General features: G+C 43.6%; 1 protein-coding gene across 1 annotated transcript in view; it reads right to left on the bottom strand.

The window, feature by feature from the left end:
* FRMPD2 (FERM and PDZ domain containing 2) overlaps window positions 1-27,326 on the bottom strand; it is a gene marked incomplete at both ends in the record, with an annotated part of 61,994 nt that overhangs the window by 25,732 nt on the left and 8,936 nt on the right. The window contains 2 exon segments of the mRNA XM_079793245.1: window positions 17,441-17,471; window positions 17,473-17,567. Of these exon segments, the coding sequence (XP_079649371.1) occupies window positions 17,441-17,471; window positions 17,473-17,567 (126 nt within the window).

Raw genomic sequence — 27,326 nt, forward strand, 5'->3', positions numbered from 1 at the left:
TATGATATTTGAAGGAAACCTCTATTTCCTTCCAAAATAATTTTCAGGTTACAGAGAGTTTCATTTAAATATCTGTCTTTCTTTTTATAACAAGCAACCTGTATGGTTACAGCTTGAAAGGCAAGCCTCAGGCGACTAGCTAGCTATATTACAAGTATTCTTACAGTAAGGCTGACTACTAATTTACTTTCAGATTTAACATTTTAATAACAATTTTCAGTTTATACTGTAAATGTTAGTGAAATAGAATTTAAAATCTTAAAATTTCTTTTTTATAAATTTATAATTATATTTTTAAAGTATCCTCTTAGGCTTATTTGAATATACAGAGGAATCATGGGAAGCCTTCAGTAACCCTTTTAGAAAACTTATTTAAATTGCTTACAAAGACATTGGCTTATTTAAAGGAAGGGGACTGGCCTTTGTTATTACAAGATGGTGGGCAGTAACCACGTGGCCAGAGAGGCAGGCAAGATGGCGGCTGCCTCACAAGCGGCAAATGTTGTCCCGCCTCTAGCTTAATTAAGAATGCTGGTGGCTACAATGGTGGCTTCCAATCTGTTCTTAAATCAATTATTTAAACATTGGCTTTTCATGTAACTTAATTTATATGAGACATTGATTATATTTTAAAAATCCAATTTATAAGGTAACTTAAGTAGATATCTTTAATTTAAAAAAAAGGCAAAGAAACTTATTCAGTAAACTTATAGGTTTGATACTTTATTGGTCTGATCTAAAAGCACAAACAGTGTCCCACCTCCAGCCGATTAAAAAATGCAGGCTGCTTGAGGCTTTTGTCTTTTTAGAAATTCTACTGCTGTTGAAAATTTTGACTATATTTAAATATATTGTTTTTGCCCTTCTTACAGGCAAAAACTTTCATTATTTTATAAAGCTTTCCATGAAGAGAGAATAGACTTTTGAAATACATTTAAGGGCCTGTGAAATGTCTTAAAAGCTATTCTTAAAACCTTGAAATACCTTGGAAAGATCAAACATATAATACTTAAATTATCTTAAAGAATATCAATTAAATTTAAACTGTATCGCAGAATTAACTCTCTTTTTTAAATCAGACCAAGAAGTAACATGTTTTGAATTCCTAATTATTTAAGAGAAAACATTTTATTTTCTCAAAAATTAAGTTGCTATACTCTAGGCATTTAGTTACCACAATTATGTAAGTTCTCCCAATTCAATCTGAACCTTAAACTTCCAGAGTTTGTAAGTCAAATATTTAGCAGTTCTTTATTAATAACCCTTTATAATTTTTAAGAATAAATTTTAAAATCTAATAGTTAACTTTAAATCATGTTTTTTCTGGCTGGGTTTGGCCTAGCCACTTGACCTTTTCTGGGAAGGTCGGCTAGCAAAAGGTGTAGCCATTGAAATGCAAATTAACATTCTTCTAAGATGGCTGCTGGGGGGAACCAGCCTACCTGCATGCTAGGGGAAGGGCGTGTCCACCCCTCCCTCCATAAAAAAGGGTGTAGCTTTAAAACCTTTTAATGGAGAGTAAAGAGACCTTAAACTTTCAGAGCTTTAAATCCTAGGTAGCAAAATTAAATACTTAGCATTTCTCAAATCAATAATACTTTTACATTTTTAAGGATACATTTCAAATAAAATATAAGGCATATTCAATTAATAGATTAACTTATATCATCTAGACTTCATACTAGGCATACTCAGATCAACATTTCATTATTTTAAATTTCAATACATTTAGATCATTTGAACTTAAAAGTTTTAAATATCCAGCCAATAGGCTTGGCACAGCCACTAAATTTTTTAAAGAATTATTCCTGCTGAGGAAGTCAAGAAACAAACACGTAGCTATTCACATGTAAACTTGCTTTCTACTTCCTGGGGGTTACTTGCCTCAGGGTGGGTGATTTCAAAAGAGTTACTTTAAATCACCTTGGGAAACCAGCCTCTATTTCTCTCCCCGGTTCATCTCCACCATCTTTAAAGCCAAAATAGTCTCGGGTTTTTATTCTGTACACAGAAAAAGGTCAAGTCCAGCTCAAAACTATGCGCACTCGTTTTTAAACTGGCCTTTTCCCTTGCATGTGCACAGAAATCCCGGATGCATTTATGAATTTGTAAAAGCTTTAAGTCATTAGCTGGAAAATAAATAAAGATGACAAAGATGAGGCCTTTCAAATTGGCTGTCTTGGGGAGTGGCGTCCATATTGGATCACCACGTGTCTCCCTTCCCCCACCTCCTTCTTTCTTAGGGGGAAGATTCAGTACTGGTCTGGCATCTACTGTTTTTATTTTATTTACTTTTTTCAATTTTTATTTATTTTTATTTTTAAGGAAAGAAAAGATTTTTAAGATAAAGAATTATTGGCCGTTGCTGATAAGTTCCTTTTATAAGAGGTGCAGATGGTATTATTAGAGACTTGCACCCTTCCATTGCAGGCTGTAAGGCCGTGGCTGCACCCCACTTAGACATTCTTAAACTCTCCTGTGCTGAATCAAGGCCATCACCAATTAAAATAGGAATTTTCTCTGGACCAAAAGTCTCATAATAATCCTGAAGGGCGTGTGGAAGGGGGATGGGAGTTTTCTTTAAGAATTTCCTCCCCCGTTTTAATAACTTCCTGAACGTCAGGGTCATGTGAGTGGATTTTTAGCATGTACGTTACAGGAATTTTTTCAGGGCCAAAGGCTTGCCTACTCTAGCCCATCGTCTATGATTGATGGTTCCTCCTAGGGGGAACCAGGGAATGCCCCATATCTGGTCGGCTGGATGGCTTTTTAGGTAATTATCCTCTCCCACGTAAGCCTCCGGGCTGTATAAACCCCACGCCAGGTCAGCCTGACTTTTCTCGCCAACTGTGAAATCAAAGCGGAACTTTCACCTTTCAATATTGCTCTTTACTCCCTTGCTTGCGTGAAACAGTCGGTAGGTATAACCCGCCTACTCGGACCCTCATAGACGAGGAAGATCCCTGATGTCCCCGTCCCGTAGGGATCGGGGAGGTGAACTCCTCGTGGTTGAGTCTATGAGGTGGACGACCTTACGTTCATAGCAAGCTCAAGGTTTGGAGGGCAATTTTACTCAGTGAGAAGCTTCCGACAGAGAAATCAAGCAGGGATACTAGGTCAAGTGATTCAGAGTCGTCACTACCGAGACTGGGTACCCTTAACTCTTCCCCAGTACGGTGAGGTGACTGCTTATTAGTGGGCTAGAGGAATTGACCCGAAAAGCCAATAATAACAGCCGAGCAGAGAGGGGTGAAAATGCTCTGAAATTCTTGTTTGTAAAATCATCTACTTACCTTACTCCGATCTGACTCGCGGCGGGTGCGCGGCGATCTAGGGCGGAATTTAATCCGAGGGTCGCGGAATTTAATCCGAAGGTCGCGGAATTTAATCCGAAGGTCGCGGAATTTAATCCGAAGGTCGCGGAATTTAATCCGAAGGTCGCGGAATTTAATCCGAGGGTCGCGGAATTTAATCCGAGGGTCGCGGAATTTAATCCGAGGGTCGCGGAATTTAATCCGAGGGTCGCGGAATTCAATCCGAAGGTCGCGGAATTCAATCCGAGGGTCGCCTGGCCAGGCCTTTCCAGTGGATGTTCTCGTCGGAGGGTCTCTAGACCACGTTGGGCGCCATTTTGCCCCGACCCGCGGGGCAACAACACGGACACCAGAGACGAACCTAAGAGAGAGAAACAAACAAGGGACGCGAAGAATGGAGGCAAGACAAATGGGTTTCTGATCAAGCCTCAAATTTTTATTCTTACAGCGATGCCTTATATCCAAGTCAGGGAGTGGGAGGTGGGGCGCGGGGAGTGAACTGTGGACCTATCAGTGCTTGCCAGCAGGGGCTGCAGGCAGGGGAGGGGGTATGAGGAAGTTCTAGAAGGGGAGATGTCTAGGAGGGATAGGGGCTGAGCGGATCATGTGGACTTAGATAATTTGGCTAAGGTCGTAAAGGGTGTTGACTAAAGATAAAGGATGGGGCGGTTGAAGGGCAGCTATGCGAAGAATGCTTTGTCCTCAGGCATGAGGAAGTAAGCCAATGGTGAGGACCAAGTTTCCATGAGGTTCTGTTTCATTAGCTTACTGAAATAATGTTAGAATTAATTTGTCATTGACTCTTGGCTCCTGACAACTTAGGCTTTTATATATATAGATAGACATCCCAGTGCTCAGACCCCTGCCTGACCCATGGTTAGGTACTCAATAAATGTCCACTGTTAGTGTTATTCTCTTGTTGACCCCACATCTGGCTCTTCATGCAGCACACTGTCTAGGTGAGCACCATGACCGATTAGGAAAGAACTAATATTCTTAGAACTTTACTGTGAGTCAGTCCTAGGCACTTTTCCCTCCACAGCTCTGTGAAGGTGCATCATTACCTCAACCACAAAAGATAAAAATGAGGCTGAGAGCTTCCAGTCAAGATGGTGGCATAGGTAAACACAGTACTAGGAACCACAACCACATCAGAATTATAACTAAACTACAGAACATCCATCATTGAGAACAACCTGAAATCTAGCTGAATAGAAGTCCTATAACTAAGGATATAAAGAGGAAGCCACATCCAGACTAGTAGGAGGGGTGAAGAAGTGGAACAGGTTGCTCCCACACACACACACACACACACACGTGGTGGATACAAATAAGGAGGATATCTTGACTGTGGAGTTGCATCCTGAGGAGTGAGGGGTCCCAGCCCCACCACACCAGGCCCCCCAGCCCAGGGTTCCAGTGCCAAGAAGAGAAGTCCCCATAACTTCTGGCTATGGAAACCAGCAAGGATTGTGGTTGAGTGACAAGGAGGAAGCTGGAGTCCCAGGTGTTCCTCTTAAAGGACCCACACACAAACTTACTCAGACTCACTCACTCTGAGCTCCAGCATTGGGGCAGATGCTGGAAAGGTGCCAGGGATATACGGAAGGAACTAAATTGTCTGGCACCAGGGTGAGGGCTGCAGGGGCAGCTTTCTCCCAGGCAGAAGTGCTGGCAGAAACCATTGTTTCTTTGCTGAGCCCTCCCTCCACAGACCCGACAGGTGAGCATCACATCTGCGTCCCCATCAATCTGGCTCACACTGTTACCCCTGCCCTGGTGATTCCCTGAGACACCATCCAACCCAACTTTTGAGCCCACCCAAGCCCTTCCCAGTAGCTTTTCCATACAAACAACCTATCTTGTCTCAAGCTGTGAACTTTCTTAAAATCTCTCAAGCAATCAGCATCTGCCCTCAGCGTGTCCCATATTTTACAATAAGTGGCCCCTGACCTAGCACTAGCAGTAGCCAGCTCTGGTTCACAGCCTGTGCTCTCTTAAGCTCCTCCATGCCCAGCACACATAGCAAACATCTGCACAATATTTTGTAGCTCATGCCAGGTGGGCCTGGGCAGGGCAAAGGTGGTAGCTGACCTTGGCCTGAACCTCCCAGGAGGCCCCTGAACCAGCACACTCAGTTGACAGCTTCAGACCACATTGGAGCATCTGCGACTAAGGACACTGGAGGCTGAAACACAGCCTGTGGCCCAGGCACTGTGCTGGGGGCTTTGCCTTTCCCCTGTATATTCTTCTCAACAACCATGCAGTGCAGGTATTTATTTCCATTTTGCAAATGAGAAAGCTGAGGGCCAGAGGAATTAAATAACCTCTCTCCACCTGACATGGTAAACAGCAAAAAGGGACTTGGAGGCCAGGGCTGATGGGCTCCACAGCCTGTTCTCTTTCCTTCGAAATCTAGAGAATGAACCACAAGTACAATTACCTTTAATGGGAGAGCACATGGCTGAGGCCTCCACCTGGACAGTAAGCTCTGAGTTCCAGGCATTTCTAGCTCTTCAATATTTCTCTTCTGGTTTTGTGTGTGTGCTGAAAAACTGCTCTGGTGCCCAGGGCTCAGGCTGTCTGGAGAGAAGACCCCAGAATTGGCTGTGCTATTCTCCTGTCTTGGGGTATTTCCACCAACACCTGCACAAACAAGCCAAGAAAGAAGTCAACAGCTTGGAAAAGCTAACATCTCAGTGGCATCTCTGGGTGGAGCACAGCATTTTCACCAATGGCAGAAAGACCTTTACAGCTCTGGGAATGATGTGAGTTTAGTACCTTGTGAGGATGATGCATTAGAATATAGGAAGGGAAGATGCTGGATGCGATTTAGAGCCTTGGGACACAACTGTGCAAATATGGGAGCCACAGAGTTAATAATGCCAGCTCCCCTGAAGAGCCATGTGTGATGAGCAACACACACACACACACACACACACACACACACACACACACACACGTACACCCCTTTCCAACTTTTCATCATTTGCAGCAGGAAGTTGTTATCCCAGTTCAATCATGAAAAAGCAGAGTCAGAAAGATGAAGCAGCATTAGCAAGATCTGACAACCAGCATTTGGTGGTGATCTTAACGCTGGCCTCTTCTGGACAATCACCGTGTGATCCAAAGGTCAAAATATCTGGTCCTTTTGGGGGACTTGATAATAATCATATGTTGGACTCCCTGTGGGTGAAGTCTGGGCCATGGCTTATATTTACCCCATGTCTGACCCTTGATTTGGCACAGAACAGAGTAAAGAACATGACGCTGAGAATCAAAAGTTAAAACCTGGGAGAGATACTTTATTCTAGACCTTAATTTCCTTATACCTAAAATAGTGATAATATCAGATACTGTATAGGGTTGGTGAGGCTTAGAGGATATATATACATATGGAGAGAGAGATTAAGGAGAAATTACAGCTTGGTACCTGGTAGAGCCTCAATAAATATGTTGATTGTCAATATGTTAATATTAGCTGCTCCACAAATGTATGTGGAAAGAAGGCATACAAGTTAGATTTTCTTTAGATCTGGATATAGAAACATACAAGTAGAATTACTGCTTTTGATACAGACTCATTAGCACCCAGAGAAGTGTCCAAACTCACATGTTGAATTCACTTACTTTATTGAAGTAGATTTGGAGTTATTCAAACTAGAGGCACTCAGTAGATAATGGTAGGGCCACTGTCTATAAGGCCATATTTCTGGACATTCATTCACAGATCACTGACCTCCTGCCAATGTTGTAAGCATCTGTTCATTTTCTTCTACTCCCTCCATGAAAAGTGAAGACAAGACTTATGACTGATTAAAAAGTTGAGCTGTACAACTTGTGTCCTGCCTAATGGAAATACAAGCTAGGAGGAGAACTTTTACAGTAATTAAAACTCAATCTATTGTAGACCATGATGGCCACTCATGATGGGAATGTTATGTCTTGTCCCTGACCCCCAGTCTACACTGCCTGCCCCAACAGCAGCCTAACCAAGTAGAAATTCATAGCTGTCGAGCCTCTGCCCAGTCACCCAGCCAGCATCCCCATGGAAAGTTCTTCCTCCAGTGGTAGAAGCTGTGTAAGAGACCTCAGCTGTGGTGAGGCAGTTTTACCTACCAGTGACAGACCTGCGGTGAGAGGTCCTTTAACCCACAGGCATTGTGAAACACTCATTGTCTAAATTCTAATCTGAGACTGTGGCTTGAATCTTGGGACTGAAATCTGGCTCTCTGTACATCAAAGTCAGCCTGGTCTTCTTCCTCCTTGTGTGGTTGTCAAGAGCCAAGTTGCAGCATGAGGACCAACCAGAGGCCAAGAATGAGGTGCTTGGTTGTCCATAACACAGCAGTCCATTCCTGAACAACACAATTGATCCCCGCTCAGCTGCATTATGTTTCTTGATTTTAAAAAAAAAAAGGATAGTTTTATTACTCCTTCTAGTCCTACCCCTGTGCAAAGTGGGGGGGGAGGAGCTAACACAGTGGGAAGAACTGTGACATGTCGGGAAGTCCAACAGACAGAGCTGGGCTGCTGTGTGAAGTGCTGGGGCAGGCCCCACGTCTGCTCCAACCACAGGATAAAAGGCACGTGGCTGAGGGTCCAGCTTTGCCAGCTCCCATCCTCTCTGGCCCATAGGCAACTGCGAGACCAGGAAAGCCATCTGGTGATGGTGCATTGCATTCATGTGCAAGAGTGAGAGTGTGTGGTTTTCAAAGGGTGAGGCATCTAGAAAATGCTGGCTGGCGTGATGAGAATCATTTCTGTACTAAGGGGAAATCGTACACTGAGCCTGGACTTTGAGAGACACCCATGAGCCTGGATTTGCAGGCAGCCTCTGTTAAGCTACAGGATCATGCAACCAAAAAGCAGCAGTGGTCCCAGACAACTAGAAGGAAAGGGGATGTTAACATTCCCCTATTACCTCCATCACTCTCCAAACGTGCCCCAAATAAACATCATAATATTATTGTTTGCTATGGCAATTGTTTCTCTCTCTCTTACCAAAGGATGAATAAAAGCACCTTGAAAAACCAAACTTCACTCTATTTGTCAGTCTCTAACATGCCAAGTTTTAACCAAGCAAGGCAGTATGCTTACTACACACATTCAGCTCTGAGAGCAGCTCTGTCTTCCTCCCATGTGACTGCCACACACTGTTGGTGACTGTAACTGGTACAGCCACTATGAGAACCAGTATGGAGGATTCTCAAAAAATTAAAAATAAAGAGACTACATGGCCTAGCAATTCCTCTTCTTGATATCTACCCCAAAATTTTGAAAACATTTATTCACAAAGATATATACACCCCTATGTTCATGCAGCATTATTCATAGTGGCCATGACATGGAGACAACCAAAGTGTTCTTCAATAGACAATTGGATAAAGAATTATATATATATATATATATATATATATATATATATATATATATATATATATATTAGAGGCCTATTGCACAAATTTGTGCACCAGTGGGGTCCCTTGGCCTGGCCTGCAGGATCAGGCTGAAACCAGCTCTCTGACATCCCCTGAGGGGTCCAAGATTGCAAGAAAGCACAGGCCAGGCCGAGGGACCCCACCAGTGTGATCGGGGCCAGGGAGGGTTGCAGGAGGTTGGCCAGCTGGGGAGGGACCGTGAGAGGGCTCCAGGGCATGTCTGACCCATCTTGCTCAGTCCTAATCAGCCAGACCCCAGCAGCAAGGTAACCTACCAGTCAGAGCGTCTGCCCCATGGTGGTCAGTGCACATCATAGTGAGCGGTTCAGCGGCCTTAGCATAACATTAGCATATTACGCTTTGATTGGTTGAACAGACGACCAGACAACTGGATGACCGGACACTTAGCATATTAGGCTTTCATTATATAGGATATATATATAATACTCAGCCATCAGAAAAGATGAAATACTGCCATTTGCAATAATATGGATAATATTGTTGAGAATATCATGATAAGCGAAATAAGTCAGATGGAAAAAGTCAAGAACCATAAGATTTTACTCATATGTGAGATATAAAACTGAAAGCAACAAATGAACAAACAAGACAAACAACAACTCATAGACAGACAATATGGTGGTTACCAGGGAGAAAGGGATTGGGGAGAAGAAAGGGTAAAGGGGTCAAATATGTGGTGATGAAAGATGTGACTTTGGGTGGGAATCACACAATGCAATATACAGATAATGCATTGTAGAAATCTACACTTGAGACCTACATGCTCCTATTAACCAATATCACCTTAATAAATTTAATTTTTAAAAAATTAAATGGTTAAGATGGTAAGTTTTATGTTACATGTGTTTTACTGCAGTGAAAGTAAACTTTTTAAATGCAAACCTTAAAAAAGCCATTTACTGAAAGCCTCCATAGGGTGCCAGAGTGAGGGAACAGGCCTGTTGTGTTGTCTGGAGGTTCACTGTTTAACCAACAGACAGATAAATGCTGTGCAGGTTGGGGTGCAGGGGCCAGTGATGTCAAGCAGCTACCCCTTTGTCACAGCAAAGGCGATGAGAAGCAGGTGGCCAGCTCCTTGGTGGAGAAGGGCAGGGTGGAGGTTGTATATCAGGTTGGCACCCCCCTTGTATCCTTAGTCTAAGGTAGGGGTGGGAAACCTTTTTTCTGCCGAGGGCCATTTGGATATTTATAACATCATTTTTGTGGGCCATATAAAATTATCAACTTAAAAATTAGCCTGCTCTATTTCGTCAAACATTTAATTAACTAACCCCTAATGCCTTGGCAAGGCCAGACCAAATGACTTCATGGGCCCTAATAGCCTGCAGACTGGACGTTCCCCCATCCCCCCCCCCCCCGCCCCATTCTATGGGTTGCTGAGTAAACAACTGCTCACGAATGGCCGTGGGTATGGAGCCCACCTCTTCCATGTACATGCCTGCATGCGGTCCCACCCGTCCTGTCCTGGCTCTGGACCACTCCGTCTCATGCCCTGGGCTCCAGACCAATAGCACGCACTGCACCTGCCCACACAGGCCCTGTTTTGTCACTTCTGAGAGCACCATGGGGCAGAGACTATGTCTGTTCTGATGGCTGATGACTCCTCAGTACCTAGCCCAGGACAGGCACACAGCAGGTGCTCAACTAATTTTTCTAGCAAGACTACTTGGGCCTTAGCTCATGGCATTCCTGCACGTCTTCCCTCCCTCTCATCCTACTGATGTCACATACCCATGCCTCCCCGAATCTCCTTACTTGGAAATAACCTCACCCTCAAGGGAGCCATAACACTGTTGTATCTGTGTCTGCCTTAGACCTTAACCCCATTCTATTCCCCTTTAGAGGGACTGTGTTCCTACATCTCCCCTAGAGACAAGGAGAAGGGCACCAATATTAGGACACTTACCGCTGAGTCAGCCCATGTTCATTCTTTTATAACACCATTTAATTTCCACAGTCACCCTGAGGGGTGGGTATTCTGTTATCATCACTGGACAAATGAGGAAACTGAGACACGGGTGTGATAACTTGATCAAGATTACAGAGCAGAGGACAGCTGAGCAGGTATTGGCAATAGATTTCAAAACACTGGGCTCACTCCAGAATTCTGTCTGAAGGGGATCCACGGCCGAGCCATCTATAGACCAGCCCCCCAGAAATGCTGAGTGTCCCATCCATGTCACAGACATCAACGACCACAGGATGTCAGCCCTTGGCCCACCGGACTTCGACCACAGCGACGGTGGGCAGGTCCACTGAGCTCAGGCTTAGCCCGTGCTGACAACATCCTGTGTCAAATTTGGTCCTCCTGTCCTAGAGTTCCTTGTACATCTTGGGTGCCCCCCACCTCCACTGCTCCCACCTGGCCCCAAAGTAAAGGAGCATTAATACCTCCCAGACCACCTTCCCCCAGAGGGAGTGGGAGCAGTGTCCACCCCCTGTCCTTCAGATGAACAGTTCTGGAGGCCTCTGTGAAATCTAATTGAAATGAAGCCGATGCCCACACCGCTACCTTGATGACGCTGAGCCCCCACCCGCTTTTGACCTTCCCTTCTGCGCCACCTCACTCTCTGTGCTCACTCCTACTTCCTGGAATCGTCTCCACAAACACCACAAGCACCAGCTCTTTGTCTCGGGCTGTGCTCTGTGGGCCCTCCAGATGACCGAGGGCCCAGAGTCCCCTTTTCATGTGAGGTTATAGGGAGCTAGCAAGGGTTGTGAACACCTGGCATTTGTAAACTAGAATTAGAATGGTACCAGAGTTTACTGAGGACACTAACCCAGCTTTGTATTGAGAAGGCTGGCTGCCATACCCTGCTCAAAGCCCCTACTGCGCGTGCCCACGGGCAGGTCATCAGAAGCCCCACCGTCCTCGGGAAGGATACTTTGCAATCAACACCTCCTGAAGATGACCTTGAGCCAGTCACAACTTCCTCAGACTCTTAAACTACGAAGTGCTATAAAGTACTATTACTTTGAATAACAGATTAAAAATGGCCACAAATTTTTGGACACTCCTACATCAAGAGGCCGAGTCTGTTCCTGCTACCCTTGAATCTGCGTTGATCTGCGACTACTTGACCCAAAGAGAACGGCAGAGCAGCGCTGTGCCAGCTCCACACCCAGCCTTGAAGAAGACTGGCAGCCTCGCCGTGGCCCTTGGAGCCCTGATCTGCCACGTGGAAGCCTGACTACCTTGCTGGAGGCACCACGTGGAGAAGACCTGAGACTGCAGGAGTGAGAGGGGCGAGGGGAGCTCGCCGTCCCAGCCTGCCCACCATGGGACGGGCACATGAGCACAGCTGTGCTGAAGCCTCCAGACAGCCCTGCCAACTCCAGTCAGGTGACTCCAGTCAACACCTCCTAGCAAAAGCTCAGCCGGCCTGGCCATGCTTGATTTTCTAACCCAGGAAATGGTGAGACAGGGCAGCAAAGCGGGGCTTGCTTTCAGCCACTGGGCCTTGGAGTGGCTCGGGGTCCAGCGACAGATGCATGGACAGTTTTGCTCCACTACTGATTTAGTCTGCAGTACATGGTGATACATAGTTGCATCAACAGGATGTAAGACAATAATTTTTAAGAATTACTTTAAGAGTCAAAGTTCAAATGAAACATCCATACCCTCTTGCTGAAGCAGGCGTGTAACTTATCCAAGAACACGGCTCCTTCAGCGACCTTCGCCGGTCATGTGCTGCCTGTGAATCTGTGCTATTTATATAGTTTGCCAAGTAGGTGTAATCCAATTTCTAGGCTATTTTTGAATTTATGAATCATTGTGTTATAACATCGAGTTGTGTTTATAAGCTCATTATTTTTACTTGCAAATTGAATTCCAAGTAATCCATTCAGACAGAAAGTGGCCTAGAGCAGAGGTTAGGAGTAACGGCAACAGGGCTGCTGCGTGGGTTCGAATCCCAGACTCTGCTTCTTCCCCAGATTGTCGGTAGCACAATGGACACTACCGTGGAGGGTTGTGAGGTTACTGATGTATACAAGTGCTTAGAACAGCTCATGATGAGACCCAATCGGCTCAGTGCAAGTTATTTATTTTGTCCTCTTCAATTTTGTATTGTCACCTAGTTCTTTCTCTACCCAAAGATAGAGTAACATGCTGGGGAGATGGGATATCTGCCTGTAGTGTGGAGCACACCCTTTCCCCAGCTCAGCCTTCAGGGAGCCTTTGATAGTTTCCCAGTGAATGCATACTTCCCTTGGACTTCTGACATCCTTTGAACAATTTCTTTAGGCACAGATGGCTCTTCGAAGCACCGAGTGCCTGCTGGTTTGAGCCAGGGAACAGATGTGTCCAGCCCATCTGCCTCCGATTTCTGACGGCCCCCGTCTCCTTACCAGTGGCCACGGTGAAGCTGTCCACTGACGTGCCCAGCAGGCCTCCTACAGGGTCCTCCTGCCTGGATGCAACCAGCACTCTTTCTGAGCGTGACAATCTCTGAATCCAAGTGACAGGCTCAGGCTGGGCCAGGTGTGCAAGACTCAAATTGGCCACTTGCTCACACCCACCACAGTCTGAAATTTGGCAGAAAAAGATAAAAAGTCATAAACACAAGAATGGCATTGGCCCCATCGCTCTTGTGGCAGCAACACCTCCCAGGCCCCACGTTCTGTTCTGTTTTCTTTTCCTGCTGGTTTTCCTCCTGTGACTTTGGGGGGTTCTTGCGATTGGCCCAGAGATGCCAAGTCTCCCTAATGAGCACTCGCTAATGAGAGAAACCTGGGAGACCTAGGAAGGGTGAGGAGAGATGCTCGCCCTCCCCCTGTGGCCAACAGGACTCTGACCCAAGGTCTGATGTGTGGAAACCGGCAGCACCCTGGGCCATGTCACCAGGCCAGCAGAGCCCTGTGTAAACGCCACTGCCACCATCCATTCTGCAAACACTGCTGTAACCACAAACACTGCTGTAACCAATGGGCTCCCAAATTAGGCTCTGCCCTGTGGAATATAGTCTTCACTCTCTACACAGTTTAGTTTCCTGGTAATACAATAATCTCTAAATTAAAGTCAGATTTTGTAAAATCTATAGACATAACTGATGTGTTGAGCCCCCAGCTTTGCCACCCCTTCCGCCCTCACGTAGAAAGATGGGATAAATGAAGTCCTAACTTGAGACTGTGAAAGGAGACTCTCACTGCTTCACTATTCGTGTTGCTCAGAAGAAACGGGGATTTGATTGATAGATCCTGTAAGCTAACTAGCCTCACACAAAGCCAGTTGTATTTTGAAAAAAGGAAAAGAAGGACTATGTTGCGGCCACCTGCTCCCTGTAAAGCCCAGAAGGAAAGAGCCTCCACTGGGAGGGTCTGTGGCCCTCATTCCTCAGACAGACCCTGCCTTCCCCACAGCGGCCTCTGGTTCACTGCTAGCCCTCTGCCTACTGAAGCAGGCAGCCTTTAAAAAACGCTTTGGAAACTTCCTCTGCCTGTGAGGCATTGGTATCATGACTCACATAGAGTAAACAAGAATGAACCCATGAAGAGAAGTGATTCAGGTGTGGCCTGCAGCTCTTGCACAGATTGCATAGCATCTCACTCCAGAGCGTGGATCTGTTCAGATGCATAGCACAACAGTAACCTCAACAGCAACCACTCCCATGTGCTGATGTGCCGGGCACAGCGGCAAGCACGGGATCTGCATTGTACCATTTAATCCTCACCATAACCCTGTGGAGTAGACATTATTAAAACCATTTTATAGATGGAGAAATGTGAGGTCAGAGAGAGTTCATAATTTCCTCAAGGTCAGGACTGGTGGGTGGCAGAGCTAACTCTCACTCAAGTCAGCTAACCCACACCGGGAAATGAATATGCCGAATATACAGAGACAGAGCAGTGCACAGCCCAGCCTCCGACCAGGCCCACGGGGACTGTGAGCTTAGCTAAGCCTGATGGATACTCATGCCCTCAGAGAGACACTCCAGCAAGAGATGGTGGTGGCGGGGTCTCAGCTAGAGAGGTTTAGTGGGTTTGAAGGAAGCCTTTGCACAGAGGTTGAGGGTACAGAAAGAAGGGGCTGTCCCTTAGGGGCGAGGTCTCATGGAAGGTAGCTGGGAGAGCCCCAGTGGGCTCCAGGCAGGGCTGTCCCCAGCAACAAGCCCGATAGCTCAGGGCTCTGGGGAGGACAGAGGCCACAGAGAGTCAGGGAACTGGGCCCCAGATGACACACAGTTAGCATCAGCCGCTCAGCACAGAGCCGGGCCGGTGGGGCTGGTGGGGAGCATGTTACCATTACTAGGCCACAGCTTGGGAGTTTTATTGGCTAGACAAGCAGTGGAGGAAGAATTGATTGGTAGGTAAGAGAGCCAAGAGTTGATAACGTCAGGAATGGAAGGAAGTGTTGCCAAAAATGTTCCAAAGCCACCAACCAGCATGCCAAGGAGAGTGGATGGTTTCTGTCCACTGGCCATCGGTGATTCACAGCATGAGTGTGGCACCAGGAAAGCAGCTGACAAATGTCCCAACTGGTCTGCATGGCAAGCTCTGGGATCCAGGTTAGTTACAGTGTTTCAAGGGCATAGGAGTCACCAGGGTCAAGGGCCATGAAGAAAATGACAAGGGAACCAGGGCCAAATTCTGGGCAGCCCTCGGAAGAGCCGCAGAGTTTTACAGCCACCAGCCATAAGAGCGAGAGCCCAAGGCCCCGCTCTGCAGTGCTGACAGATGACAGCCTGCCTGATTTAGTCCTGAAATTATGCACTAGTATAATCATGGTGGTTTTTCTCTCTCCCCAGGGAACCAAGTATAACTAACTATAAAGTAATATGCTCATTGAGACAATTCACCTAAGAACAACTAAGAAACATTCGGGAAATGTTCAACTTCTCAAGAATCAAAGAAATGCCAAATAAATTATCAGTGAGAAATCATTTTGCCTATCAAATGCTCAAAGGCAAACATGATAAAATCCATTCTGCAAGGATGCAGTGCAACAGGCAGGGTGATACTGGGAATGGGAACCCAGGAAACAGCGAGGGCCCAGCCTTTGTACCCAGTAACTACATTTCCAAGACCTAGCTTAAAGGTATTGCAAGGTACAGAAGAAATTGTCTTTCAATGATGTTTATTGCAATATTACTTAGAATACTGAAGAATGAAAAGCAACTTAAAATCGAAATAGGAAAGTGATTAAATGATTTCATTTCCACACTCAAAAATCATCCCATCATTCAAAAAACCCTGCATGGCCACCTCCCACTTGACAGAGCTCTGTTCCATACTGGAGCCGTGCAGGCCGTGGGCCACTGTCCCTGCCCTGCAGACTGGAGGCAGACAGGCCCACAAATATAAGGGGCAGAGAAAGCAGGTGAAAGGATGGAGTCTGCACAAAAGAGGGAGTGGTCAACACCTGTAAGGGAGGACAGGGCCAGTCAATCAGAACTTTAGAAAAGGCTGTCCTTGAACTCATTCTTGAAGAACTGGGCTTACCGTGGTGATCTGAGTCTGGGAGAGGGCAGGAACAGCTCTGCAGGCAGAGGCCATGCCGAGCACACAGGCCTCAGACCTGAGACATCCTTGTCTGTTCAGCAGTCTGCAAGCAGCAAGCAGCGCAGCTGGAAAGCGGAGTGAAGGAGTCACAGCAAGGGCTAAGTCAGGGCTGGGCCAAATGCCAAGTCTGACATGCCATCCTAAGAAATCTAGGCTTGTCCTTAGAGATAGCAGAGAGCCACTGACAGATTTTCAGTGTGGAAGAACATGATTGGATTGGTCCTTTTGTCACTTGGAAGGCTTAGAGCAAGATGTTTTTGGAGGGCATGACTCCCAGCACTTGGTATCAGGTGGGGTGGGAAGAGAGGGTGCAGATTTAGACCCTCCCAGTTTCTTACAAGGTGGATGAGTGGTCTCAGTGAACAAGACAAAGATCATGGTAGGGAAATTTGTGTGGTAGGATGAGGGCAACTGTGGACATACTGTGTTTGAGGACTCTATGGGGCCATCAGATGAAGATGGCTGGTTCTCACCTGAATGCAATCATTGAAAATGGTGTCTGTAGAGAGTTTCTAATATGAAGAATTTTTTTAAAAGACAAAGAAAAATTGCTTAAGTTTTCTAAAGAATACATACAAATGTCTATCAGGTACATGAAAAAATGCTCAACTTCACTAATCATCAGGGAAATGCAAATCAAAACCACAATGAGGTATCATCTCACACTGTTAGAATGGCTATCATCAAAAAGGCAGAAAATAGTAAGAACTGGTGAGGATATGGACAAAAGGGAGCTCTGTGCACTGTTGGTGGGAATGTAAATTGGTAGAGTCACCATGGGAAAGAGCACAGAGGTTCCTCAAAAATTATAAATAGAACTACCATATGACTCAGCAATTTTACTTCTGGGTATATACTTGAAGGAAGTGCAAACAGGCTATTGAAGAGATATCTACACTCACATGTTCACTATAGCATTACTCAGAATAGCCAAGATAGAGAAACAAACTAAGTGTCCATCAACAGTGGTTATGTATACAATGGGATATTATTCAGCCATTAAGAAAGAATGTACTGCCTTTTGGGATAACATATTGTTCCTTTCAAAACCAAATAAGAAATGATGATTAGAGATCAATCGCAAATGTGAGAGTCCAGCACTCAAAGCCAAATCTCTCCAGGTTGAGAACATGGTGCCTACTCACCAGTTGCAACTCAGGGAGCATTCATCTGAGCATTAAAGCCATACTGGGCAGCAGAGGCCCAGCAAATATTTACAGGTCTTGGCTGAATCAGTGACAAACATGTGCTTTTTCCCAGTGATGCTACTTGTGATGGTGAACTTCTTTTGCTGAAGGAAGCAAACACAGACATTAATATATTGACCAGCCTTACCCATTAAAGCATGACTGCCCAGAGAGTAATCAAATGCTGGGCCTCAGTTCAATGTCAATGTTCTAGGCATAAGAAATGTATGGTACATGTCATCTGACTACAGCTCAATGTTTTCTTTCTGATTAAGAAAAATCCCTCTTTTGATTTTTCCATCACTCATAAACCAAATGTTTGCTGATCAGGTGACCTGCCAAGGTGTGCTAGGTGAAGAGATTACTAAATGAGTCAGGTACACATAACTGGCCCTGAGCAAGGACTGATCCTCAGTGCACATTTTGAAGGCCATTGAACATACATAGTTTTCATTGTACAAACTCTAAGAAGTTGCAGACAAAATCTCAGCTAGTAGGGTGATAGAAAAGATAAAGCACTGTATATGTTCTCATATTTCTTACAATATGAGCCAAGCTCTGTCCTAAGTGATTTCTGGATATTAATTCACTTCCTCCTTAAAGCTCCAGATGAGGGACAGCCTAACGTTGTCCTTATTCTATGGGTAAGGGAACAGACCAGCAGCTCTTAGAATGCAGCAGGAATTCAGGCCCCATCACCATGAAACACTTCCCCGCATGTATACCTCCAAGGCCCACATACAAAGTGACACCCTTTGCACAGCTCATCGGGATGCACTGCAGAAGATTATCTGTACAGAGTTATCTATGTAAAGCTTCATGGAAAAAATCCATAACTTTTTGTAACTTACAATTCTAAGAAGGATAATAAAATACAAAGTAATAGAGATGACATTAAATATAAATTTATATATAACTTGTGAGAGGCCGGCCATGTCCCACGTGGCTTAGGGTTCGGGATCTGGAGAAGGGCCACGGACAAATGACGAGACAAGACAAGAAATAATAATTTGGAAATTGGGGGCCAGGCAGAGAGCCCAACGCAAGAGGAAGGACTTCCCTGGTGCCCAGGCCTTGCCAACCTTTTATTCAATTTTGGATACACATGTTGTCAGGAAGGCAATTCTGGTAGTAGACAGACTATCTTAAAGGTCAGTAAATATTAGTAAAGATTTACTTTGAGACTATTTGGTCAAGAAATTGCTTGAGCCACCATTGTCTCGACTAAACAATTGGTGCATAGCTCTGGCTCTTGCCAGAGCTCAAGGTTCACGAGCCTTCTGTGCTCCTTGTTTACACTTTTCTAATAGTGAAGACAATGGGTAGCTTCCAACATCTCCCCCTTCTCTTTTCCTTAATAAATCTTGAAAAGTGAATGCCGCCTGAAGGGTTCAAGTCCTTTTAAGACTCTTCATTTTGCATCTGCAGACTAGAAATAAACATATAAGAACAAGAATGAGACAAGCAATAGTGGTTATGCTGAGAGGCAAATGTAAGGAGATCCAGTAGAAGGGATTAAATTCTTTCATGTCTTTTTTAAATTGCTGCCTGGCATCTAAGGAATTAGTTTGTAAGTTTGCTTGGGTTAATTGTACAATATGCTGTTGTTATTCTGAAATATCAAGGGTTGTGTTACCTTTACCCCAAGCACCAAGAAGGTGATTTTTTTTATTGATTCCCAAGGGTGGGTGTAAGGTACTATTATAGGGAACAGGGGTAACACAAATCTGGGAAAAAGTATAATGATACTGCAAAGATATTCTTTGCTCTAAGCTGTGGATTTTATCACCCATCCACAAGACTGTAGACTTTAATGCTGATAATTCTACCTCAAATTGGCTGTCAATTCTTTTTTGTATAGACAAAGGTCTTAGTTACATTTTCCTTAACTTGTACAAACTGAGAAGTTTGGACAGTTTGTACCATGGATGAAGCAGCAATGCCCACAGACGTAAGTAATGTTACGAGGGCAAAGATTCCTGCAATTAACATTCCAAGAAATCTTTTTTGTCTTTTTAAGATTTTTATCAGATCATGTAACAGTTGGTAGGTTTGATGAGACTCCTAAGGCTCAGTTAGATTAGTAGGAAACTAACCAAAAGCAGGTTGTTTTAAAATCATAAGGGAATCTTTTTGGAATGTAGAATTAATACAATGGGATAGTGTGCAGCCTGTGCATGACACCTCATACACATGGCTTGTAACATTAAGGTGCATCTGGATGGGGCCTGAGAGGAGTACAAACTGATCAAATACACAGGTGGTGGCAAATACTGTCTTATTGGAAGTTCCCCATGAGATACGAATGGAATTATCTGAGCTATAGTTAAAACTATACCGTTTAATTGGTGCAAGTGCAGCAGCTAATTTCCATTGCGTATTTTGTAGGGGCCAGTTGTCATGTTGCAATTGAGATCCAACAAATCCTCCTCCATGCCAGGAAATGGAGTGATTAGCTTCAACATATAGATAGGATGTGTTCCCCTTCCATTTTAGGGTGCGATTGTTACTGTATGCAGACCCATAGAGACTACAATCCACAAAGGAAAAACTGTTATTAAGTTTGCTGGTGGTAGGGTAATCACTATAACAGTCTTGCCAATTAATTTCTTCCTTGGTGGGGTGCCATTCATAAGACTTTTTACATAATGGCTTAGTGGTGAGGGGGGATGTCTTAGTAAAGTTACATTTGCTGCACCTCTCCTCAGAGCAAGTAGTGATAGTAGATGTATTTGGGCTTTTGCTTCCCCCTCCTTTGGTGTCCATGCTAGCCATAGCCTCTTTTTTAATTTTACACACAAAGGAGCTGTGGTTTTATCCTGTGTCATACAAAAGGGAAGCTGGGTGGCGATATCTGTGTAATTATACTTTGCCCATATACTTTCTTGCCCCACCCGTGATCCTCCTGGGTGACCAAGGTGTTTGGTGTTATTGGTGACTATGTTAGGCAGGGGATCAGCCTACATAAGGGGTCTTACCCATGGTGGGTCAGGAACTTAAGTCCAAAATACTTCCCCATTTGCCCCTGGTAGTATTACCCCACAGCTGATGACTCTTAGCAGGGCAAAAAAGACGTTCTCAGGTGTTCTTGGGGTTCCGGTCTCCTCACAAATTCACTCATCTTTATGGACCATCTTCTTCACCATGTCGCAGGTGACCTCCGGGCTATTTGTCATCACCTTTTCCTCCTCCCACTCCTTATCTTCAATGGGTTGCTTGGGGCTGCTGTTGTCTGCAGCTGGGGTAGTCAATTGTCTGCAGCTGTAAGGCATGGCTCCAGGTGCAAGGTCCTCATTAACCTGGCCAGTTTCTCCCTCGGATCCATGTTGAATTTAATATTTCTTGCAGGAATCCACACGGGCTTCGAGAAATTTCTGGAAATATACAAGTGTACCCTCGACCAAATGTTAACAGGGGATCAGGGCCCTTCCATAAACCAGACTTGGGATCTTTCCATTTAACCAGAGCATTTTCCTTTGGCTTATTCTGACACCAGTGTATTTCCATGGGTGTCTTGCCATCGGCATCACAAGTGAAAAAATTTAAAGTAATTAAGGCTTGGTGTAGTCTACCTACCGGCCATTTCTCCATATCCCCCCCTTTCTGTTTTTCAAGTTGGTATTTTAGCCTTTGATGTTGGCGTTCTATAATTGCCTGTCCCTGTGAATTATATGGTATTCCTGTAATGTGCTGAATCTTCCACTTTTTACAAAATTGCTGGAAATGACAGCTTGTGTAAGCATGTCCATTGTCAGTTTTAATAATTTTTGGAATTCTCATGATAGCAAAAGCAGCTAGGCAATGATTAGTAACCTGTTTTGCTGTTTCCTCTATAGATGCAGTAGCCCATAGGACCTTTGAAAAGGTATCTACAGAGACATGCAATGCCCAAGGCATCCAAAAGGAGTATAATGTGTTACATCCATTTGCCAGATATGGTCCCTTATCAATCCTCTAGGGTTGATTCCTGTGTTAGGCTCTTAAGGAAGATGTAACATGCAAGTGGAACATTCTCTGATAATCTGTTTTGCCTGCTGTTGAGTGATTGAAAATTGTCTAGATAGTATTTTGGCTGGCTGATATAAAAGCTGATGAGATTCTGAAGCCTGTTTTAATAAAGCAACCAGTTGGCCAGCATGTGCATTTCCTTTAGTTAATGGGCCGGGTAATAAACTGTGAGCCCTGATGTGAGTGATATAAAAAGGATATTGTCTCTGTTGTACAATCTGCTAAACTTGTTGAAATAGCAAAAATAAACTTTGGTCACTGAGCCATTTTAACCAAGCAATTTCAATTCTATTGACTAGGCCCGCAACATAAGAAGAGACAGAGATAATATGAAGAGGCTCTTGGAAATCCTGCAATGCAGCCTTAATAGCTTCTAATTCAATTCTTTGTACAGAAGTTTGACTGGTCAGTATGACTCTGTCTGAATTCATTGTATGATAGGCAGCTTTACCATTCGGTGATCCATCAGTAAAAAAAAGTTAATGCTCCAGGAATAGGTTCCTGCCTAGTATTTTTTGGTATAATAATGGGGGTATAAGATAAAAATTGTAGTAATTTGTCTTTTAATAGGTGACAACTAAGATCCCCTGAATATCCACTTAGTCCAATTTGCCAATTCAAATCAGTTTAAAATAGCATTTCTAATTGCTTCCTAGTGAGGGGAAGGAAAATGCATTGGGGTTCTTCTCCTCTAAGCTCCCTGCAGTGCTTTCTAAGTTGAGATATCAACTGAGCCACAAGTTTTATATATGTAACTGCAGTTTTAGAAGATTGATGCCCTAGGTGGACCCATTCAATAATAGCAGGAGAATTTTTATTTTGGAAGATGACTCCAGTGGGACTATTTGCAGTAGGGTTAATCTGTCCCAATAAAGGCAATTCAGGCTGTACCCGTGCTACTTGGGCTGAGGAGAGTGTCTGCTCAATTCTTAGCAACTCCTTCCTAGCTTCATCTGTTAATTTTCGGGATGAGGAAAGATTAGAGTCACCCCTAAGTATATTAAATAAATTTGTCATTTCTCCCATAGAGATTTTCAGATAAGGTCTTAACCAGTTAATGCCCCTAATAATTTTTGAAAGTCATTTAAAATATTAAGGCAATATTTTTGTATTTCCATCTTTTGAGGCCTAATACATTGGTTTTCAATTATGGTTCCCAGATATTTGAAAGATGTTTCTTTCTGTACCTTTTCTGGAGCAATTTTTAAGCCCCATTTAGGGAGTTCCTTTTCTAATTGGGACAACATTAGAAAACATTGCCAAAGTCTGCTCTTCCCATGGACTTGCTAAGAGCAAGTCAACCATGTAATGAATAAATAATGTAACATCAGGAATATTTGTCCCTTAATGGCTGAACAACTTGAGCTACATATTTTTGACACAAGGTAGGGCTATTGGCCATTCCTTGAGGCAAAACTTTCCATTGATATCTTTTCATGTGTTCTATATTATTAATAGCTGGCACTGAAAATGCAAATCTCAGTTTATCTTGAGGTGCCAAGGGAATGGTGAAAAAACAGTCCTTAAGATCTTCTACTATCAGAGACCAATCTAGAGGGATTTGCGAAGGTGCTGGGAGTCCAGGCTGTAAAGTTCCCATGGTATGCATAGTAGCATTAACTGCTCTAAGATCATGTAACAATCACCATTCTCCTGTTGCCTTCTTGGGTATAGTAAATATAAGTGTATTCCAAGGACTATTGGAAGGCTCTATGTGGCCAGCCTCTATTTGTTCCTGTATTAATTCATGAATATGACCTAATTTCTCCTTGGTTAATGGCCACTGATCCACCCATATAGGTCTATCATCTTTCCATTGTATAGGATCTGCATGAGGGTGAGGAGATTGAGCAGTGACCACTCCTCAAAAGGTTGACATCCTAATCCTCATCTTTCTGGGTTTCCTTTGGCTTGGATGGGCTCTTTAATTCCCTGATTATTTTTTCCTAAGCCTTGACCAGTTTGATATCCCATCTGAGTTATTAACTGCTGTCCTTTTCCGGTAATAACACAAGCTTGTAAACCTTCTAAAACATCCCGGTCCCATAAGTTGACTGCAATCCCAGAGACTATGTAAGGCTGAAACCATCCTGTTTGTCCTTCCTCATCTTGCCACCTTAACACTGCAGCACTGCATTGTGTATTATCAGGAACTCCGACTCCCTGATAGAGCCTATAGCTTCTACCATGGACCAGCTTGGAGGCCAGAATTCTTTGCTGATAATGCTGACATCCGCTCCAGTGTCTACTAATCCTTTAAACAGTTTCCACTCTATTCTTAAGTTAATACCATAGGACGGGTTTTGCTAATTTCATGTATCCAATAGATATCTGAGCTTCCAAATCCTTGTGTTCCTCTTTTCCTATTTATAGCTTCACCTTGTTGAATACAAGGTAGAAGTAGTATCTGAGCAATTCTTTGTCCTGGAGTAATTTGCATAATATGATTACATTCTAGTATTACCTTAATTTCTCCCTCATAGTCTGAATCTATGACTCCAGGCAGAACAGTTAGTCCTTTCAGAGTGTTTCCACTTCTCCCTAAGATTAATCCTAACGTTCCCAGTGGCACAGGTCCCCAGATTCCTGTAGGAACAGCTTGCCGAGCCATATCGGGGGTCAAAGTGACTGCTATAGTACTGTTAAGATCTAGGCCTGCACTCCCTGGAGTGGCTCAGATGAGGGAGTCCACTGTGGGCCTTGCAGGGCAAACTTCCCCTATTAATGACAAGGCTGGGGGCCACCCCTCTGGCCGTTTCCCTGCAGTTGGCCATTCCATATGTTGTGATCTAACGGCTGCCCATTTTTATGAAATTTCGATCTGCATTGACCGGCCCAATGGTTTCCTTTCTGACATCTAGGACACAGAGAAGTTGAATCTGCTTTGATTGAATCAGGAAGCAGAATGCTCACGCCTTTCCCTAGAGCGCTACCTTGTGTTTTTATAACACATTTTATTACTGTTACAGCGGCAGCGAGTAAATTTGCTTGAAAAGTGCCTGACCCCACATTCTGACATGCTTGAATCATTTCTGTAATGGTACTATTTTTCTCAGAGGCGTCAGACATTTCTTACAATCAGCATTGACATTTTCATAAGCTAATTGCTGAATTAAAATGTCTCCTGCTGTTTCATGTTGAATCTGTCATCTCACTGCTCGAGTGGGGCGAGCCACAAAGTCAGAAAATGACTCTGTAGGCCCCTGCATACATTTACTAAAAGCTCCCTCAGGGTCCCCTTTTACTGGTAAAGCCCACCAAACTTTTCTTCTACAAAGTCTAATTTGCTCATATGCCTGTTGCACATAATTTAGCTGATTTTGCACATCATTATATTGTCCTAGTCCTGCCAGCATTTCATAAGTTATTTGAGCATTCAGCCCGCAGTTTGTGTGGGCTTGCTCCTGACATTTCTCCAAATATTCTCCCTTCCATAGTAAATAATCTCCTACATCCAGAGTTGCACGAGCCAGAGAATACCAATCATAAGGAGCTAAGAATGCTTCAGAAATATTAGTCATAATTTCTCTGGTAAAAGGAGCTGTAGGACCATTCTGGACTACACTTTCATGCAAGGCCTTTAACATTTTAAAGTCAAATTTTTCATGCTGTCACATTATATGATTTGGGAGCTGTGGGTCAGCTACCTGTATAATAGGAAAAGCAAATCTGTCATCCACCGTCATGTCCTTTAAACTTCTCGGATAGTTCTTTGCATTGGTGATTCTATTAATGGTGAATTAAATGTTTCAGGATTAGGACATGGTGGTGGAGGGGGCCATCAAGGCCATTCCTCCAATTTTTCTTTTTGCTCCTCTTTAGGAGTGGACAGTGCAAGAGGAAGAGGTTTATCCTCTTTCATCTCTCTAAAAGGCTCTAGCAAATGCAATTCCGTGTTCCACAAGTAGAAACAATTTGGAGGCAAATTTTTCCCCTGCTGCTGAGCTTTTTTCAAATTCTGACCAATTCTTTCCCAACATTCAACATCTAATGTACCTTCTTCAGGAAACCAAGGGTTATGTGCTATAATAACATGCAAAAACTGTAAGAGAATAGCTTCTGACACTTTTAATTCTTTATCCTTAAGCATGCAAACCAAAAGTCTACAATAAAACGTCTCCCCTTTTGACAAATTCTGCCCCATTAGCCTGGCTAAAACAAGATGTTCCCACCCTACTTACGGATCGAGACTTCTGCAGCTGGCCCTGGGCTTTGCATGCAATGAATTTCCCCACCTATCCAGTGAATTCTTTTTCTCCATCTTGCCAGTGAAACTTCATTTTTCCACTCTGGGTGAATCTTCTTCTCCAGACATCCGTCATTTGAGGCATCAGATGTGAAAGGCCACGTCCTGCTTGGCCCAGAGTTCGGGATCTGGAGAAGGGCCACGGACAAATGACGAGACAAGACAAGAAATAATAATTTGGAAATTGGGGGCCAGGCAGAGAGCCCAACGCAAGAGGAAGGACTTCCCTGGTGCCCAGGCCTTGCCAACCTTTTATTCAATTTTGGATACATGTATTGACATATTGCCCTTAGTCAGGCAGGCAATTCTGGTAACAGACAGACTATCCTAAAGGTCAGTAAATATTAATAAAGATTTACTTTGAGACTATTTGGTTAGAAAATTGCTTGAACCACCATTGTCTCGACTAAACAATTGGTGCATAGCTCTAGCCCTTGCCAGAGCTCAAAGTTCACGAGCCTTCTGCATTCCTTGGATACACTTTTCTGATAGTGAAGACAATGGGAATCTTCCAACATAACTTCCAAATAAAATCTATATTCTAGATATTTCAATAAGAACCTTAGGTTGCTCCTATAAAGATAACCTTATAATTATAAGGTTTGTGCTTCCAAGGGCTCCCTGAAACTCCCAATCCTCTTTCGTGTTGGTTCTTTTATTCATAAGTCACCATTTCTAACGAATCCCATTCACACAAATCAGATATTAGCAAAGGTAGATCACTAGTCATCACATTTTCTCTGAGAAACTCCTCTTTGTCATTAACCTAATTTTAGATAATTAAGCAATCTCTAAATATTCTTTCCTTTTATTGATAGGCATAATGTTGAGCCTCACTAATGTGAATGGATTTTTAATCCAATTGAACTATATTATGTCTGCTATTTTTTAAACAATGTATTTTCTCAAATATTTATAGGTGCTGTCCTACTAGCCTTAGGAATTCTTCTTTAGTATTCAAATTATAATAATGCCTACACTCCAGTAGTAGATCATTTTATCCACACTTTCCAAGCTTGAATATTTGCCTGCAATTCATCTACTTTCAGTACATATTGATATGCTTCCCTACAGTCCTAATAACTTTATATTCAGTTCACTCAGGTGTTAAAAATTGTTAGATGTCATTTTTTAATCTAATATCTATTCTTTAATCTGAAAAGAGAGTAAGAATCATTTTCACACACGCATAGAACTTGGTCTTTCTTTCAGCTCATAAACTCTCAGCAAAACTCTCCTTTTGGATATCAATGCTCTAGGCAGCAATTTTTACCCAATGTGTTGCAGGAATTTTTTAAATATGCAAAACCTGACTATTTATTCAGCATACTGACCCCTTTTTCCTTAGATTGTCAAATAAAAAAATGACAACATCCAATATAACAATAGCCATCCAGTGTGAATGAATCAAAATTGTACCTATTTTTTGTCAGATCAGCAAAAAATACAGTATACCATACTTTTTGGTGTGCTGCAGAGTTTTAGTAATTGATTTATGTGTGCCATGAGGTGAAAAAGGTTGAAAATCACTGCTCTAACGTATTAAACATCACAGAGAATGGGATTCGGGTGCCATTTCTTGGCATAAAGCTGACAACAGTCTTGACTG

The sequence above is a fragment of the Cnephaeus nilssonii genome, assembly GCF_951640355.1.
Source record: "Cnephaeus nilssonii genome assembly, chromosome: 16".
NCBI classification, from domain to species: domain Eukaryota; kingdom Metazoa; phylum Chordata; class Mammalia; order Chiroptera; family Vespertilionidae; genus Cnephaeus; species Cnephaeus nilssonii.